The sequence below is a fragment of the Oreochromis niloticus genome, linkage group LG23, assembly GCF_001858045.2.
Source record: "Oreochromis niloticus isolate F11D_XX linkage group LG23, O_niloticus_UMD_NMBU, whole genome shotgun sequence".
In the NCBI taxonomy this organism is placed as follows: Eukaryota; Metazoa; Chordata; class Actinopteri; order Cichliformes; family Cichlidae; genus Oreochromis; species Oreochromis niloticus.
Window position 1 is genome coordinate 40053956 of NC_031986.2, and position 19938 is coordinate 40073893.

The 19938-nt window shown below is 42.1% G+C and overlaps 1 protein-coding gene across 3 annotated transcripts in view; it reads right to left on the reverse strand.

Moving 5' to 3' along the window:
* Positions 1–671: 671 nt before the first annotated feature.
* Positions 672–19938, reverse strand: part of ncanb (neurocan b) — a 172641-nt gene continuing 153374 nt past the window's right edge. For all 3 annotated transcript variants that reach the window (XM_019352045.2, XM_025903081.1, XM_025903082.1), the window contains exons 15-16: positions 9825–10007; positions 672–7517 (exon numbers count right to left, since the gene is read on the reverse strand). In XM_019352045.2, coding sequence (XP_019207590.1) covers positions 7381–7517; positions 9825–10007 — 320 coding nt within the window. In that variant the 3' untranslated portion in view covers positions 672–7380. The remainder of the gene's footprint in view (positions 7518–9824; positions 10008–19938) is intronic.

Genomic DNA, 19938 nt, shown 5'->3' on the forward strand with positions numbered 1-19938 from the left:
GTGTATCACCTCAGGTTCTGCGGCAGTCTGAGACTGTTGCTTGTGGGATCATCGCCAAGGGATGATTCAGGGTCACCTGATCTAGCCTTAACTACAAGCTTTTTCAAGCTTTAACTGGTAATCACAAATAAAAAGAACCTCTCCAAAACAAGATGCTGGCTTTTTGAATTTATATATAGCCTCTTCCTCTATAGCCATTTAGCTTTCTCCCCTTTTTCCAGTATTTATGCTAACCTAAGCCCGCCAGCTTATGGCTGCTTCATTCACCAAACGACAAACTATTTTTTAATAAACATATATGTTTTAGGGCTGGATGCCTTATCTGCCACATCTGCCTTCAAAGGCTTTTGCCTTTAATATTTCTTAGTTTTTAAAAATGGATTTACAGTTTTTAAAAAAATCTCATTTATCACCTTATGTTTTACTTTTTATTTTGATTAGTAATGATTATACGAACAAAGCGATTAATATAATTTGTATTAAATCCTCTTTCAACACCAAGGTGGCTTGGAAAGATTCGATTTTGGTAACTTACAGTGATGAACAGTGTACTGCACATAAATGACAATATGCTAATAATAATAATATTACTAAAGAAAAGCTTAATGCAAAATAAGGTGCATACTGGCTTCAAGTAATTCAAACACAAATAACCACTCTGAGCAAGAAGGTAACGGATCCAAACAAGGGTTTCCTTTAATGATCATTTGTCTTGTAAAGAATATAATACAGGGACAGGACTGGAATTCATAAGAACATACATCAATAAATATGGATAAATACTTGTGGACCACATTCACACAGCTGTGGATGAGCTCAGCGTCAGCGATATTGTGTATGTGCTCACAGTCGACACAAACACACACAGACTGAAGTGGTGTGCGGGGAATGGAGCCAAAGAAGTGATGTTTGTCAGTTTGGCAAACTGTTACTTCGCTTCCATCTCTCCTGTTGACCGAGCGCCTCTTGTTTTTCTGTTGCAGCGGTATAAACCAGCAGCGTGTGAGCCGACGAGAGGAACAGAAAGCAGGCGATGGGTTTTTCATCCACAGAGGCTGTGTGAATATGGCCCAGAGAGGCTAAGCAACAAACACACCCAGAGTTTAAATGGATTGTTCTAACAAAAAACTTTGAGTATTTATATCACAGAGGAGAAAAGGGAGCATTTTCACTGCTTCCTGCTTTGCGTTTGTCACTCACATTTGTCATAATCCCACTGTAACATATCTCCATTCATCCATCCATCCCAGCCATTTTCTTTACAGTGATAAACTGTCTCAACTCAGCATCAGACAGAGCTGCGATGTTATACAAATACCAGCGGTGTGGTTTCCACTATTTTAGACAAGTGATGCAGCAGTCCTCAGGAGGGAGGTGAAAGTTTAAAAAAAAAAATCCACATGAGATGGTTATGAGATTGAGATAGGGAGTTATGAGAGTAGTAGTATGCATATGGGACAGAACACTACCTGGAGTGTCTTATGGACACATGGGAGTGCTATAAGCTACACCAGTCTGTTTTCCTGTCATTTAAAAAACGCTCAGCAGTCAGTCAATGCAATTGTACCGCCGATGCCATCGACGAACTTAATAAGAACCCAGGACAGACAGCCTAATCACGAAATCAATAGTCTGTCTGCGTGTGATTGAGGAAGGACAACAGCCTCTAACGCTCTTATCAGGCCGTCATGACTGATGAGTGTCCTGTTCAAATGCATCAGGTCCAGAGTCACAGAAAGATGTTACAATACATGCGGGAAAGAAGAGCTGTTGGTTTCCTTCATCCCCACAAACATATGCTCTTTGTCTCCATTGCAAACAGGCGGTAGACTTGACTTTGACCTCTGGCTGCTCCAGTCTGCAGGTCAGGGTGTCCTAGCCGTAGTCTCGCTAGTGTGTGACTGCAGATGTGTGAATGCTATGTGTATGGAATAAGCACTTTATAAATGTGTGTTTGAATGGGTGAATGCAGCCTGTTGCACAAAGCGCTTTAAGTGAAAATCACTGCAATATGATTACTGCAATAATAGCTCTGATCATTCCTCAGAACATTCATTTACAACATTAACAGGCATCACAGTACTATTAGGCATTCCACTGATCAATCCTCGAGGTATGTGCAAATTAACTGATAGTTTCCATTTACACTCTTTTGGTATGAGTTGCCCAATTTTACAGATGCTAAACTCTTAAACAGTTGTTTTTGTTTTCTCGACTATAACAAAACTACGATGGCGTTGGTTTTGTAGCACTTGAAGCACCTTGAAAAACTAAGCTTCAATGTCTTTTACTCAGAAATTCTTTTCTATAACCAAGATAGCCTTGCCAGCAGTATCACTGTGCAAAAGGAAGCATGCATATCTGTGACAAGAGGTTGTACCCATGACACTGTGACAGGATGTAAACATAAACGATCCTTCAGCTGAATACTAATGCAGCTTCCTTTAATGTAGAGGTGTAGTTTGGCAGACAAACTGATACAGGATGTGTTTCTTTTAAGTAATTAACAGGTGGTGACTTCTGCAAAGAAAATACATTGCTGCCATGTTTTTCAAATGCATAGTTTGTCATTACAAGTTCCATTTAATTCTAGAGAGAGAAGGCAGCCATCTCTCAATTGCAGATAACTACAGAACTGGGTAAGTCACACCATATGCAATCTGAGAAGGATAGTGGAAAAACATGTATATTTGATAATGGGGTGAACTATGCCTTCAAGTCGTCATCCTAGAAAGTTTTTCTCTTGTAACGTTGTTTTATTATCTGCAATTTCATGCTTGGATATTAGATTTTTTTCCCTCCACGTACACTGGAAATTACATTGGTGTTTATGAAGGCTGCTGCACCCGCCTCGGTCACACTCTTCCAACTAGGCGCGTGCTTCGTCAAAAACATGTACAACAAATTTAACCGAGCTGCGCTCCCGCTGTCAACATTGAGACAGAGGGCAATCAGACAGTCACAGCTACAAGCACAAGAAGATGCCACTGCACTCCCATCAATCCAATTCCTATCTCATGTATGCGGAACTCAGTAAGTGGGTAACAATTACGATAGGTGGCTACGCCTGAGAAGAGGCCTTCTGGCTGCGAAGACATTCAGCGGTTTGCCCGCTGCTTTCCCCCCCGAGGCGTGGTGCTGAGCCAAGAGACAGCTGGCAGAGACCGCTGTTAACTCATTCATCTTCATAATTAACACTCACAATTCTAAGAGTTTGTCGCTTTCTGTTTGCCTGCCCTCGGGGCTCTGACTAGAAAGCCCGACGAGGGAAGGGGAGAGGAATGTGAGTGGAGGAGATTAAAAGGAGGAGTCAAAAGCAAAGAGAGACAGACACTGTTTGAAATTTCAAGAGGAAAAGTGTGGCTGTTTGAATTCATTGAAAGATTTTTTTTCTCCTCTCTGCCGGTGAGAAAGGTTAACCACCTTTAAAAGACCAGCTCAGTCCCAATGGATGTGCAAAAACTAAATTGTTCATTACCCTCGGTCCAGAGGGCGAAGCTCTCCGTTAAATTCAAACGGATCTTTTATGTGCTGTCTATTATACTTTTGACTTCTCTCTTTTTTTAAATAAAAAATGGAACATTATCAGTAGAAATTCCACACATATCAACATATCAACTCATGTGGGATGGAAGATTTAAATAAATTTTCTGCATCTTGTTTGGAAGGCCTAAAAATCTCTGCAGAGGCAATGAAAAATTGACAGACGTCAGACTCTCCTTAAACACAAACGTCCAGTCCTATTAACCACTATAAGCTAGCTTGTATTCATTTCCTTATCGCTTTATCACAATAAAATTTTGTCCTGTCACACAGCTGAACCTTTACACAGCTGTAATTAAACCATCCCTGTGTGTCAACTCTGATTTGAATTGGGTCTTCGGTCTGCCCTTTTATTCATCCGCTTTCTTTTATCAATCTATTTTCCAGGAAAGACAGAAAAAAAGAAGTTTGTGTCAGCCTGACATCTTCGTGCGACAGCTGTTCGACAGCTATGACAGTTCTTTGGGCTCCCTGTCTGTCACTCTTTACTTTCCACTCGCTGTCCATCAGCATAACCCTCCCCTTGTCATGGCTGCTCTGTGGTTCTGCAGATAATGCAACTTGTTAATTAGGCATGCAGTAGATTAATTAAACTGATACAGGGATCTACGATCACTATTCTTCTCCATGTGGAGGAGCGTTGTCATTGCCAAGGTGAGGGGAGATAAACAAAGGCGGGGGGATTTATGTGTGCAGGATAGATTTTCTTACCTCAAGTGACTTTTTATAACCTGATCCTGGTTTAGTGTTTTCATAAGATGTGCGAGAGGCTGCTGAAAACCCTGAGTGTACGCTTTCTCCACTAAAAAACAAGTTAAACTGAATTTAGGTGTGCTTATTGTCCACTTCCCGACGAAGATGAAAGGTACTAAAGTGTATAGGTGGTGATGATAAAAGTATAACGAGATGGAGAAACGAGGGATAAAAGTGCTGGGGTGTAATCCCAGAAGCTCTAACCCCAAGTGCTGGCTTTAAAAAACAGCAATTTAACCCGGCAGTAAAGGGGAAGAAAAAGGGAGCAAAGTGCTTGTTCTATCCATCTCAATCCCCTCTTTAAAAGAGGAGACACGACAGGGGCGAGCTCAGGTGTGAACAGCTGCGAGACTCCAGAAATGGCAAGCCTTAATCTCTGCTGATCCTTTATATCGTCATCCACTGGGACCTCAGCCACTGTCGGCGTCTTCAGCCATAACGCACACATGCGGCATCCACATACACAGACACGAGATGAGCAAGAGCTTGTTGTCTCTGTCTCCTCTGCATCATATTCATCCTCATACTCTGCACAAAGCTCTGATTCATGATACAACAATCTCAGCTTGTTGTCGTGCTTGTTTCCCACTACTTGCTCAATTCTTCCTGCTTCAGAGAGCTGGTTAAGGCTGAAGACTACACTACAAAAATGTACATCTTCAGTCCCTTAATCATTAAACCTTGTTCTGAATGTCGGTGTTATGACAACGGATCAAATGATTTCAGTGACAAACACAGACAAAAATCACAAATATTTTCAGAGTATCTGAGCGATCGAATCTTTGTAGCCCCTAACTTGACTTTTTGGTTCAGTCTCATCAGCACTCTTTCCACAAGCAGCAACTGGCTGTTTTTCAGTAAAATAAAAAAAAAAACAACTAATGAAATGATACAAATCTAGCAGGCAGACAGACAAGTTGTTTTGCTTGACACAAAACGTTTAACTAATCGCTGCTAATGATGCTCTACAAAGGCTGGATGTTTTGAAATTGAGACAAACAAATCCCGAACTGTCACCAACGGACTTGCCATAAAAAGGTTGTGGCACAGTGGTTACACTGTTGTCTCACTGCAATATGGCTCTTGATTTGAACCTCATGGTGAGCGTGGGTGTCTACGTGCAGTTTGGATGTTCTCCCTGTGCCTCTGAGGGTTTTCCAAACTGGCGTGGATGAGAGGGTGTCTGTGTCTCTGTGTTAGCCCTTTGATGGGACGTGCTCGGGGTACCCTGGCTCTACCCATGTAACACCTGGGATAAGCTTCTTTCCAGTTTATCTCTGTCTTGTCAAACCAAAGTTGCTTTGAAGATGGCAACTGAGTGCAAATGGTCACAGGCCAGATTTCAGTCTTCGAAACAACCATTTCAAAGGCAACGAGGTTGCAAGTTCATTGTAAACTGTCCCAATAATTTTGTTGTCCCTGTTTTCCCCAGTGTGACTGTAGCATAAGCTGGACAAACAGTTAAAAAAGTGGATGGTTTTAAATCACATGTTTTAAACTACCCGGGAGTGAAGATTTAAGTTTGTTTCAAGAGCAACATTTTCCCATGTATTAATGGCAAAAATGGTTATTTGAAAGTGTTGTCCAAATCAGCGGTTTACTTTTCTTGACCTGTTGTCCTGATGAGCTTGATGAGGATGCACATTGGCAGATTTACAAAGAAGATTTAAATAAATAAATGTTAGTTAAAAACAGATTGATGGTGAAAATGAATCACTGTTTTCAGAGGAGGGATGTGAAACAGTCCACTCTGATCTTCTGTGCACTGTGTTTTTGTGATATATAAAAGTGTGATCTCACTGCCATGTTTGCTAATCATTTGCACGTCTACATAAAATTAATTGCAAAATTGAACAATATGTCACTCAGAGAGGGACTGAATAATACTTATGCGCCTAGCTAATGCAGTCCTTGGCCTGACACACCCCAATATGAATGTACCAATACTCTTGTTGAACACACAATGCAGTAAAAACAGCAGTAAACCTTCAAAATAAAGGCGAAGCAGATACGTGAGAGGCTCTTCACCCTGCTGCATCACCTTGATTAATTCACAGCACACATTCCCACAGCAGCTCAAATTGTGAAAAAAGAAAAAGCAAATGCGGGACTGCTGAGCTGAGTTGAGACAAACTGACATCAAACGTTCAGATTACCCCTCTACAATGACAGGTGTGGATGTATGACGCAGCAGGAGGTGTTTGATATTGTTCAACACTTCTGAAAAGTGACTGATGTGTGATGTGATGTGCTGAAACTGCAATGGGAAGGGATGTGATTTCCATTTTCCTCTGGGGTTAAGCATCTGATCTAAAGTAATGGTCTTACACTGACAAGAAGATACAACGCTAACAATTAAAATAATTCAATTACAACTGCTTCTGAATGAAAGAAAATCAATTAAATCTGTTTCGGAATAACTCAGTGTCGCATTAAGTCAAGTACAATGCCTTACAAAGAGCGAACCAAAAGCAGCAGAGTCAAGAAATAAACACTGAGTATTTGTAAAAAATAACTATGTGTTCAACAGACAAAAGGCTCAAGTCAACAACACAATGTCTTCCTTGACTCCTCTGATTTTGATACAGCAAATTCAATGATGTAATCCCTATTTAGGAACTTCTCTCTGAAGAATGTTCAGTGTGGCTCTCAAAGGGTTTTTTTTTTTGAAAAACAGGTCAGCGTAGCCCCATGTTTCAGGTCATCGTTGAGCTCGAGGGGAGAGTAACTGGGTCAAGAAAGAAGGTAGGTAAGAGACAGCAAGGGTATGACCAGAACGTCGGACCGAGAAAGGAGGGTAAAAAGAGTACAAAGGGATTTGTTATTGTCCTGTTGATGAGGCCTGGCAACACTTTGCCAGGCCTTGCAGTTGACTATGATACAGGCTGACTTGGAGTACCGGGGGTAGAGCTAAGGGCAGGACAATGCAGTGCGGGACGAGGCTGGAGGGAGGCGGCTTGGTCAGAGAGTTTTGGGCTGTTATTGTGAAGAACTGTTTGGGGAAATGGGGACGACAGGGAGACAGGCAAACTGCAGCTGGCAGCAGAGGAGAAAAGGGGAGGGGAATGATGGTGTTTTTTTGGTTCAGAAGCGGGCGTGGTTGTGACCCTGGCCTCCCTCTCCGCCGTGGTGGCCTCCCTCTCTGTGGTTGTGCCTCTTGTGCTTTCTGCGCTCTCTCCTGGTCTTGTGGTGGTGGCGCCGGTAACGGTGAGCTCGCCGGGCTGGAGGAGCAACCAAAGCGGAAGAGAGAAGTAAGTATTAAAGGAGTATTTCAGTATGTAATGAGATGAAAGTGAAGGGTAGAAAACTGATGCAAGCGGGAGATGAATCACTGGCAAGGATCAGAAGTTTTTGAAACCAGGTAAGATGCGAGAGAACAGGGATCAAAACACAGGAAGGTCAAAATGTGCAGATGGTTTAACTGTTTCCACCACACTGAGGGAATCTGTTTTATCTCTCATTGAGTAGACTGGGCGCCTTTAGCAAGGGCACAATGAGCTAGCCACCCACTCACTGCCTCGGTATAAGCTTGTTCCTGGTGTGTACTGCCAAATTAGATTGCTCCGTCCCTTTCTGGGTTGCCAACAAAGAAATGTCGTCTGCAATGAATGATAACAACATTATAACTCTGGGCCATAAAAACAACTCTGTCCAAAGATAAAGAGTCATAAGCAAAGGAATCTTTATCGCTTTGAACAGAAGCTACATTATTTCAGTATTTCATCATTACTGTCATCCTGTGAGCAAAGTGAAGTGAAATACAAGGCTCAGTTTGCTGAATATTTCATATAGATCAACCGGCCTATAAGGAAGAGAAAATTATGGTGAAAAGTTATGACATCAATTCGGTATATTCTGTCGCAGTTAGTGTGAGCAGTTTAAAAATCGATAAAAGTAAAGTTTATTTTAAAGAAGATAAGGTATTCAGTGAAAGAAACTGCTTTTCTGTGCTGTTTTAGAAATACCCGGCAGCAAGTGTGATATCACCACAATGTCATCACTATCACCATCTGTGCAAGATTATTTTGTGCAGATGTTTTACATGTGCAAAACAACAGTACTGTGGAAAAGTTTTGAGCCAGTTGAGCCGTTTTAAAGTTGTAGCTGTAATTTTCCACGCTTACTGAATGTCTTCCAAAAATTTTCTTTAGATATTGACTGTATTTTCTTTCATTTTCAGTATTGTCTTATACCTGACCATTTTTAGTGGACTGTGCTTTTGTTTATTAAACCACTTAACACTGACCTATTAATCATTCAAGCAGAAAAAGGCACTTAACTCAAGGGATGTGTCTACACACAGCATTACATCTTCAGACACACTTTGTTACGAGCAGTATGTAACCTGTCCCTATTTCTTTAGTTTAATCTACATAAAATGCCAAAAATAAAAATTCAAGTTTTGTTGGACCAACAAAGTGACTTTCAAAGAGTTGTTAGCGGGAAACCTGTCAGTATGTTCTTAAAAAGGTGAGGAAATTCAACAAGTGGAGTATAAAGAAAAAGTCTCACGTCTAAAAATTTAGAAACAACAGTATATGAAGGTCCTTAAGAAATAGGAAGAATCAAGGAAAGACCTGATACAGGACCTGAAAAATGCACCGTGCCCTTTAACTGACTCATCTACTGTTTACTGAAGCCTCATTAGAAATGGTCTCAACTGAAGGGTGGCTGTCAAGAAGTCTTTCTTGAGGAAACGACACACTGGTATTTCAGCCAGTGGTGTTGGAGATCTTGTCAAAATTGATGGAATTATGAACAGGAAAAGTACCCTGAGTTCCCAAACACACTGCCAATGCAGTAAAAATATATGTGGGCCGAAAAACACATAATGGAAACCTATCGGCCTTGAGTTGGCTTCCCCAGATTATTAGTGAAGCGGTGTGGGATCAACTCGACAGAAAACGGAACAAAAAGCAGCCAACGTCCAGAAAGGAGCTTTAAATGTCCTTCAAGAATCCTGGAGAGTTATACCTATTTAAAGAAATTACACGAAAGCTGGCTAATAGAGTTCAGGCTGTGTTGAAGAATAAAGGTGGTTACACCAAATATTGACTCAAACACATTAAAACTGCATAACCGCTATTTTTGTATCAAATACTGCGTTTCCTGTATATGCTTGCAGATCTTTCTGTAAATCACTGGACCTTTCTTTCTTTCTTGCATGTGTGTTGTATTACATGAAGCTTCAACCTGTTGTTAGAATTAGTTTTGAAAAAGTCTACAAAGGAAAAGTGGGAAAAAAATTACCACGAGCACAAAACACTTCAAAGGACACCCTGCGACTTCTAAGCAAGCCCAAGGGACTAAAAACTGCAATTATCAATAACGAGAGAGGGGATGGAAAGCCCGAGAATACACAAAGTGACAGCAGCTCCTGGGGGCTGTTGATGTTTGGGGTTCAGTCTTTTTTGGTGTGCATGCTAAAAATATTAATAATGATTAAAACACAAATGTGAAAACGACCTAACAAACTGTGTAAGTCTTGCTGTTTACCAAGCAGCCATATTCTCTCTGTTAACACTCACATTTTATGCAGATGATTTTAGGTCGGTCCCACTTGCCGTTAGCACGACACTTAGCAGTGGGCACGTGCCGCTGCAGGAAGCCATCGGCGCACTGGTAACGCACTACTGAGTGGATGTCATAGTGGGTACGCTTCCGACCAATCAGGAAGGCATTATCCACAGTTGGAGGGGCCCCGCAAAGCACTGTAGAGACAGAGAAATACGGAATATTAATGAGGTTAGTTCGTTTTACTGTAATTACTTACAATTCTTGCTGTGTCATTAGTATTTATTAATCAAATAAGATTCTTAAAAGGTTCTTATCATTGTTTTCCTTGTTTTTCTCTGACGTGATCAGCTCAAGTGATCCCTACGAGCAACAATCTCAGGCTTCAGAGTCCTCTGAATGTTCGGTTTCAGGCTATTTTTATTCCCTTGGCTCTGTATGACACCAGTGAGAAGAGATATCCTTAATACGTTCCTCTTAGGCACACAGCTCTGAGTGGGATCACAGAACCCCCCTACCTGCGATTCAATCCTTATTTTTAAGAGGAAGTTCAATCAAAAGAAAGTTGCCTCAAAGGGAGGGAAAAGAAATTAAAACATCTTATTTTATTTGTTTATTCGGAACAGTGAAGCAGTAGAGACGAAGAACATGGAGCTGGAACTGACCATAATAAGTCGTCTTTAAACAGTAATGACTTTAACCTGGATTCACCCCAATTAGTGTGCTTCACTTAAACATTTCAGGGTTCCAAATGGTGTTTACATTCAGATTTTAAGGACACATCCCACACACGGCGGGACTATGACTTGGCTAAAACATTTTTTTGAAAACCGCTTCAATCTGTGGATTTAGCGTCTGCAGGACAGGGTGTCTGTCCAAGTCTGTCAGCGAGTGAGTGCGTGGGATTGAAAGTAACACAGCATTTTAGACACATAAAAGAGAGGAGGCAGAATCAGAAAATTGTTTACTCAAGCTGAGACAGACAGAGAACTGACACTCTGGTCAGAGACTGACAGGATGGACAAGCCTCAGGGAGGCACTCAAACAACTTCACCATTTTTTTTAGCTCTCCCGTCGGGGTGTCAGTCTGCACTGGTCGGGCTGACTTCACTCCTATCTTTCAACACAATGCGCAACAAAATAATGGAAAAACTATGGTTAGGTTTTAGTCATTAACTCCATCTGATCCATTATGTAAATTATTAAATGAACTAGATAAAATATAGACAGGCTGTAGTTTTAAACTTTTCCATTTACCACTGAGGAAACGTAATAATTTCTATGACAACCAATGAAAAAAAAGGTTAAATATAAACTAAAGTGCAGCACCATTTTGAACCCCCAACTGATATTACCGGTACTATCAGTCCCCACTACGTCAACCTGCCAACGTCCCCGAGTTGAAACCCAGCTTGAGGTCCTTTCAGACAGGAAACTTAAAGTCAGCTTTGATGGCCCCTGACTTCATCCTTGTATGTCGTTTGCACAGTTCAGCAACAAACCAGTCAGGAGAGGACTTAATCAGCAATCAGAAAATGTTTATAGTCCTTAATTCCCTTGTCTGTGTCCTAATACCTCTTAAATTCTTAATAAGGGAAAGCAATGCCATTAACTCTGATGAAGGGTTTAACGTCACATTTACAGTTTAATACACTGTGGATGGAAGGGGCAATAAGCACTTCCCCCTCACTTGAGACTATTACTGTCTTGACACAAATGAAAGGCTAAAAGGTAGCTTTCCATTAGTCGTCACCTACGTACGCTGTTGAAAGATTTCTCACAGTGCAGACAAGCTAAGTGAGATTGTACTGAAGTAGGCATAAAATAAAACGTCAAAAAACTCAGAAAAGGGAAATGGAGCTGGAAAAGGTGTTTTTTATAGTGAAGACTAGAGAGCTGCGAGTGAAAGGAAGCTGGGTCTTAGAAAAGCCCATCAAAAAAACACCAAAAGCACCTGTTCAGTCTTTTAGGACGTGTGATTGGTATAAGACTCATCGTTGCTTGCATGATGACAATGAATCATTTTAGAAACCTCTTCATAGTAAAATCCATATTGAAGCATTGTTTGTCATTGCATCTGAAATACACTTTGCTCAGTGTCTTCACTAAATATGGATAGATGTAAAAACTGCCACCTGACTGGTTGGTCTGACGGCTCATACAACTACGTAGCATTAATTCAAGCTTAGGATGAGTAACCTTTACTATCAAAAGCAGGTTTTCTCCCAAATAATATCACTGCGGAAGCCTATTAATTATTAATTAGCCTATCAACATTACTCATAGGTGTAAATAATTACAAGCTGCAGTGATTTTGGCTCTTTAACTTTGCATTTCCATTAAAATAATGCCATGTTTTTGCTGTATTTTTGAAATTACAGATAAAACAGAATGAAAATTATTTACTTTTTAAATGATTCTTATTACAGATAAAACAGAACAGCTGTGAGATCTTTTATGTAGAGACCGCTTTGCATACTTTGAGTGCTGTTCGTGCAAAGTATATCAAATTTAGAGGAGGCTACTTTGATGATAAATAGAACATAAAGAAGCCTAATAGCTTTAAAACAGTTCAAATAGAAATAAACTATAATATATAAAATAAACAGATCTCTGACCTGTGTTGATCATGTTTTTAACAACATTTCCAATCAAAGCAAACAAATCTTTTCAATAAGCGTTACATTCTCTATTTTCCCCTTATCAGCATGAATAAAACTATACATAAAATCACCATTATTCATATCCATATTTATCAATAAAAAAGCCGGATGTGGTCCAGAGCCACAAGTTCGAGATCCCTGTTCTAAGTCAACACTGGAAGTTAAGAAGAAGTTATGCAGTATATCTGCATGTGTGTTGTGAAAATATCTAGAGTTATTTTCTTTGCCGTTTTTCTTGTGTTGCAGGGGGGTAGTCAGTGTGAGTCATGCGGAAAGCTGCAGACAGCTGCTGGGTTCCTCTAGTTGGTTCCTTTATGGCCTCAAAACATCCGCACACCTACTGGCAATCATGTGAAAACAAATCAGAGAGATGTGCAAATGTGTGTGTGTGTATTCTCTGCACAACACTATGGGAGTATGTCTCACACGGAGTTATGTTCAAACTCAGTTTTGTTTATTAAGAAAGTCTGTTTGTGTGAACACTGACAGCTGCTCAGATCAACCGAGATAATGGTTTTGTTTTGTTGTTCACTAAACAGAAATACACCACAGGTAACGGATCTCAGTCAAAGTCCACTTGGATTTATAACCTGTGGCCTCGGAGAAGGCATTTAACTGCGTCCTTCAGGGTGTCCTGTGTGTGGGGGCCTTTTGGGAGTATTAGGCCCATTGGTACAGGTTATTCAATACCTGTAGAACCACAATGGCAATAAGTGATGGCTGGACTTTACTAGGACTGCGCTTTGCCACAGATTATGTTTAGAATTTCTAGGCACACACAGCCGAGGAGTGGAGAATGTCAGGTTTGGTGGTTGCAGGATCTTCTCCTTGCTTTTTGCAGTCAGCCTTTGTTGGAAAAGGGTGACTGTTTTGGATTGGGAAAGAGTTGTTGCCTCTAATGGAAAATTCAAGTATCTTGGGATCTTCATGAGTAAGGGAAGTAGATTGGAGATTGACTAATGCAATGTGTGCAATAATGTGGATGCAGTATCTGTCAGCTGTGGCAAAGAAAAAGCTGAGTGTAAATTAATTTTTACCGGTCGATCTATGTGTCGATTCCTACCCTCACCTATGTCTACAAGCTTTGGGAGTGACCTTGGATGCATCTGACTAGGATACATCCTTAACCTCCTAGGACCTCCTCCAAAATGTGATGTTCACATATGTGGACATCACATTTTGGATTGTCTAGACCAAAATACTAAATGTTGCTCTATAAGGGTCTATCCACTTAAGAGGACATTATACTTCCACTGTTCTATCGAAATTTAAAACGAATGTCCTCATATGTAGATCTCATTTTTCTGAGAAAGAAAAATCAGGTAAAAAAAAAAAAATCAGGTAATTCTTTGTTTTTACATTCATCAGGTCCCAATCAGCCCAAATAGCAAAGAGAAATAAAAATCCATGCCATGAAAGAGTTCGGGCCTTAGGAAGTTAATGTCTCCTACGTGAGATGTTTCACACATGCCCAACTCTGAGAGGTCAAATGCACTGCAACTTGTGAAAACACCAGGAATTAGAAAAAAGCTGCAAAAGTACACAAAACAGAATAACAATGTAATAAAAAAAACACAAATAGAAAAAAAAAAAAAACACTAAAGAAAATGGAAGTGCTTCCTGGGACACAATAACTTGACGGACCAGCTGCAGAAGTGAGAAAAACCAAAACATATGAATGATTGCACTTAGACATGCTTAAAGGAACCAGAGGGTTCATTAGTGTTGTGTAGGAGAAAAAGCTGCAGATAATGTGTGTTTTAATCGAGTCTGTGCATCCCAAACATACAGAATCAGAATCAGAATCGTGTTTATTGGCCAAGTATATGTGCAGACACATACAAGGAATTTGGTTCCGGTAGATGGAGGCTCTCAAGCACAGCAATGTAAATCACACGCACACATAAACACACACACACACACACACACACACACACACCACACACACACACACACACACACACACACGTGTCTATATATACATTACACATACATACACAAAGCTGTGTAAACCAACTATAAATAACCAATCTAAACTTATATACATAGAATACAGAAATGAAGTGGAATGAATACTACAGAATGTACATAAGGTGCAGTTGCAGTCTGGCAGTGGGGGCAGTGTGACAGGTCAACTGTTTAGGAGGGAGATGGCGAGGGGAAAGAAACTGTTCCTGTGTCGGGTGGTCCTGGTCTGCTGGCTTCTGTACCGTCTGCCAGAGGGCAGCAGATCAAAAAGTCTGTGTCCAGGGTGTGAGGGGTCTGTAATCATTTTCCCTGCCCGTTTCCTGGTTCTTGAGAGGTACAGATCCTGGATGGAGGGCAGGGGGGCGCCGATGATCCTTTCTGCTGCCCGTACAGTCCGCTGCAGTCTGCTCCTGTCCTGTTTAGTGGCTGCACCATACCAGACTGTGATGGAGGAGCACAGGACAGACTCAATGACTGCAGTGTACAACTGGATCAGCAGCTCCTGTGGAAGACTGTACTTCCCCAGTTGTCTCAGGAAGTACATCCTCTGCTGGGTCTTTTTGAGGATGGAGTTAATGTTGGTCTCCCACTTCAGGTCCTGGGAGATGGTGGTACCCAGGAACTTGAAGATCTTCACAGTCGACACAGGGTTGTCTGATATAGTGAGGGGGAGCAGAGTTGAGGGATGTCTCCTGAAGTCCACTGTCATCTCTACAGTTTTAAGAGTGTTCAGCTCCAGATTGTGCTGACTGCACCAGAGTACCAGCCGCTCAACTTCCTGCCAGTATGCAGACTCATCACCATCCTGAATGAGGCCAATGACGGTGGTGTCATCTGCAAACTTTAGGAGTTTAACAGCCGAGTTCTTGGAGGTGCAGTCATTAGTGTAGAGGGAGAACAGTAGTGGTGAGAGGACACATCCTTGAGGGGCACCAATACTGAGGGACCGAGTTTCAGAGGTGATCTCCCCCAGCCTCACTTGTTGCTTTCTATCTGTCAGGAAGCTGGTGATCCACTGACAGGTAGCTGGTGACACGCTGAGCTGGGAGAGTTTGGAGGAGAGAAGTTCAGGCACGATGGTGTTAAAAGCCGAACTAAAGTCCACAAACAGGACCCTGGCATAAGTTCCCGGGCGGTCGAGGTGTTGCAGGATGTAATGCAGCCCCATGTTCACTGCATCATCCACCGACCTGTTTGCCGGGTAGGCAAACTGCAGAGGGTTCAGCTGGTGGCCTGTAATGTCCTTCAGATGGGCTAACACTAGTTGTTCAAAGGATTTCATGACCACAGACGTCAAGGCGACAGGTCTGTAGTCATTCAGTCCTGTGATGGTGGGTTTTTTGGGAATAGGGATGATGGTGGAGCGTTTGAAGCAGGAGGGAACTTCACACAGCTCCAGGGATCTGTTGAAGATGCGAGTAAAGATGGGAGCCAGCTGTTCAGCACAGGTTTTGAGGCAGGAGGGTGAGACACCGTCTGGTCCGGGGGCTTTCCTGGGCTTCTGTTTCTGAAATAGTCGGCTCACATCCTCAGTGTGTATTCTGAGTTTCAGGGAGGAGGAAAGGGGGGTGAGAGGTGTGATGGAGGTCGTTGAGTCTGGATTGGAGAGGGTGGTGGTGGTCGTTGAGACTGGATTGGGGAGGGTGAAGGGGGGAGAGGTGGGAGGTGTGTTGGGGGTCAGTGTCTGAAGCAATGTCTCTGGGGAGGGGAGGGTGAGGCGTGGGAGTCTGTCCATCTCAAACCTGCAGTAGAAAGTGTTTAACTCGTTGGCCAGGTCTTTGTTTGCTTCAACAGTGGGTGGGGGGCGTCTATAGCTGGTGATTTCCTGCAGGCCTCTCCACACTGACGCAGGGTCGTTGGCTGAGAGCCGTTCTTCCAGCTTCTGGGAGTAGATCCTTTTAGCTGCTTTGATCTCCTTGGTCAGTGTGTTCCTGGCTTGCTTGTACAGGGCCCTGTCACCACTTCTGTAGGCGTCCTCCTTGGCCTTACGAAGATGTTGGAGTTTAGGAGTGAACCATGGTTTATTGTTGTTGTATGTGCAAAAGGTCTTTGTTGGCACACACACGTCTTCACAAAAACTGATGTATGATGTCACAGTGTCCGTGAGCTCATCCAGATTATCAGATGCAGCTTCAAAAACAGTCCAATCAGTCCATTCAAAACAGTCCTGCAGTTCCTGCTTTGCTGCGTTAGTCCACTTCTTCACAGTTTTGACTACAGGCTTGGCACGTTTGAGTTTTTGCCTATAAACTGGAATAAGATGGACCAGGCAGTGATCAGAATGTCCCAAAGCTGCCCGGGGCACAGAGCGATAGGCATCTTTTAGAGTGGTGTAACAGTGATCCAGTATGATGTTGTCCCTGGTGGGGCAGTCTATATGCTGTCTGTATTTAGGGAGTTCGTGGTTTAGGTTTGCTCTGTTAAAATCCCCAAGGATAACTGTAAAGGAATCCGGGAATTTCCTTTCCAGGGTGGTAATCTGGTCAGCCAGCTCGCATAGTGCGTTGTTCGCGTTGGCCTGAGGAGGGATGTAAACTCTGACCAGCGTGAAGGAAGAAAACTCCCGCGGTGAATAAAACGGTTTACAATTGATGAAAAAACTTTCCAAGTGTGGGCTGCAGTGTTTCGGTAACACTGTGACATCAGTACACCAACCTTCATTAATGTAGAAGCAGACTCCACCACCCTTTGTTTTCCCTGAGAGCTCCGTTTCGAGGTCTGCCCGGTGAAGTTGGAAGCCCGGCAGATTTAAGGGACTCGCTCACTGAGCCAGGTTTCAGTGAAGCAGAGGGCAGCAGAGCGTGCAAAGTCCTTGTTAGTCTGGTTTAAGAGCAGTAATTTGTCAACTTTGTTTGGAAGAGAGCGGAGATTCGCGAGGTGAATGGAGGGGAGTGCCGTGAGGAATCCTCGCCGACGTAGTTTCACCAGTGCGACTCCCCGTCTACGTCTTCTCCAGGAGCCACAGAGAGCTGCTGCGCCTCCAACTAAAATCTCCAAAAAACTTTCCGGGTTTGAGAAAAATGGATAAGAACTATAGTGAGACGACTGCCTGATGTTTAGCAGTTGATCTCTGGAGAAAGTGATGTGGTCTGAGTGACCAAAAGCGCAGAAAATAAACAGAAACAAGAAAAGTGCGAGAGAGCGCAGTATCGAGGCTGCCATCCGCGGCGCCATCTTTCTACAGATATTAAGAAGCAAAAACACAAAACTGCAAGTAGGATTTTTTTCCTCCATTTTTATTTAAATTAAAAGAAGACTATTTGAAAAACGTAGCTTATAGCTTTGAGCTGGTAAGCAGTCTGGCTTGGTCAGACAGCGTTTCCTTGGAGGGCTGCTTGCAGGCCTTGACCTTCTGCTGTGTTCCTGCAGGCATGTCCCTGTGGAGAATATGTGGGGAGCTTGGGGGAAGTTTGTGCCTGGTCAGGAAGGGTTGGCGAGGAGAGCCATTTTCTTCTTACCTTCCATTTTCTCTCTGAATGGCTAGACTCATCATCAGACCAAACAAACAAAATAAATATTATTACACTGGAAATTTGTGCACTACTTTCCAGTAAAATTCATAAATATCTGTCCCTTTGAATGATATAAAAGGCTTGTAGGTCTCATACTAAGGTAGAAGCTGGTAAAGCTTCTCTTGCAAATACAAAATAGAATTCAGAAATAGCAGGTTTGTGTGTATTACACAGTGGCTATATTACACCCCAGTGGACACATGAACAGCTGAAGGCACTGACATCAACCTGTTATTTCCCAAAGCGTTCACAGTGTCTGTATGTCATGCAAAATTAGATTTCCCCCCTCTGTATGTAATAAGCCATAAAAAACTGAATAATTTTGTAATACTTACATGTCTTGTTGTAGGTAAATTTCTTCTCATCCTTGCTAGAAGAGCTCAGAGGCAGATGACTGCGTGACATTCTTGTCACCGTAATCCAAATGTAAATGTTGAACTCAATCAGTTTCGCTTTTTTCCATTTTTTCTTTATCCCTTACTTGGATAACGTTGATCCAGGAATCAAATATTGCATCTGAATGTTGAAACAAGTTTAATCAATCCTACAAAGATCATCTTTTTTAGTAAAAAAGGCCAGAGCTGTATAGATATAGATATATATATCCTTCTACAGAGGTGGCAAAAGTACAGACTTTCTTTAGTTAAGTAGTTAAGTAGTGAGTTAAGTGTGTTAAAAATACTCCACTAAAAGTTGACGTACTGAAGGAACTTCTTTACTCAAGTAAAAGTGGAAAAGTACAGGCTCTGAAATGGACCCAAAGTAAGAAAGTAAAAAGTAGTCCTTGAAGGACAAAAAGGTAACTGAACCTTCCGCTATAATAATGTAAAAAATATTAGTACATTAGAAATATTATTCCAACCCAAATTCAAAAATACAGTACAGTGCAATGAGTAGAGTCAAAGTACTAATACTGTACTGTCTTATGAGATGACTGCATCAGGTCTCTTTGCTTAATTGGAGATTATCTATCGGAATTTCAGGAGCAGGACCACGCCTCCAAACACACTCCTTCCGGTTGTCATCTATATAGGTTCCCCCAGTTCTGCAAGCTGATCATTCTCGTTTACGTGCCCCACCTTCCCTCCCTCCTTGTTCTCCATTCTTTAACTTCTTCACTTCTATTTAGTACATGGGGATCTGCCAGGACCCTTTGAGGCCTTCCCCAAACCGCAGCTCAATTCATGTCAAAGCATCCACTTTTACCTACTAAAATGCTGTCAAACCTAAAATGAGGACGTGGGCCCAGCTAGTGAAATAAAAGAAATCATCACTATAAGTACAACACGCCACCCTAACTGACCCCCTAAGCAGCTGATCAAGATGCCCGATTGGCTCGTGTGATGAGAAGAGAATCAGATCACATGAGCTGGGGTAATTAGAAATGAGTCTCAGCATGGAGCTGAGAACTCCACTGATACGATCAGACAGTACATGGGGGTTACTTGAGTGAGTGAAAAAGAGGATGACAGGGAAGCAGGGAAAAGATGAAAAGATGCTGGTGATTGTAAGTGACTGATTAAGGTCAGAGGTGGGCTGTATGCCTGGGACTTGTGACAGTGTGCAGCAGAGGTGCTGCAACACCTTGCTCACAAGGGAAACCGCTCTCCTTTGATACACCAATATAGCAGCGGCCCGTTTTCTGTACACGTCTTCACGATCAACTGGCTGATCCAACATCTGCTGCTGATCCTATTTTCCCAAAACACACATAAGACTTGAAAAGAACAACTCAATCCAACTCCAGAGAAGACCACAGACTCCCATGGTCATATACCAACACTCGAACTTATAATACTCAACTCCATGATGGGAGGAGAGATGATAGGGGGACAGTGAGACTGATGATTTGCACAAAATTGAAATCACAGAGCAGAAAAAAGGGCAGGTGGCAAACAGTGGTTGAGACATAAAACCTTTGAAGTAATAGTGCTTTTATGGAAATTGTTTTCAGAATGCCATTTTCTACTACAGCAAAGCCAGCA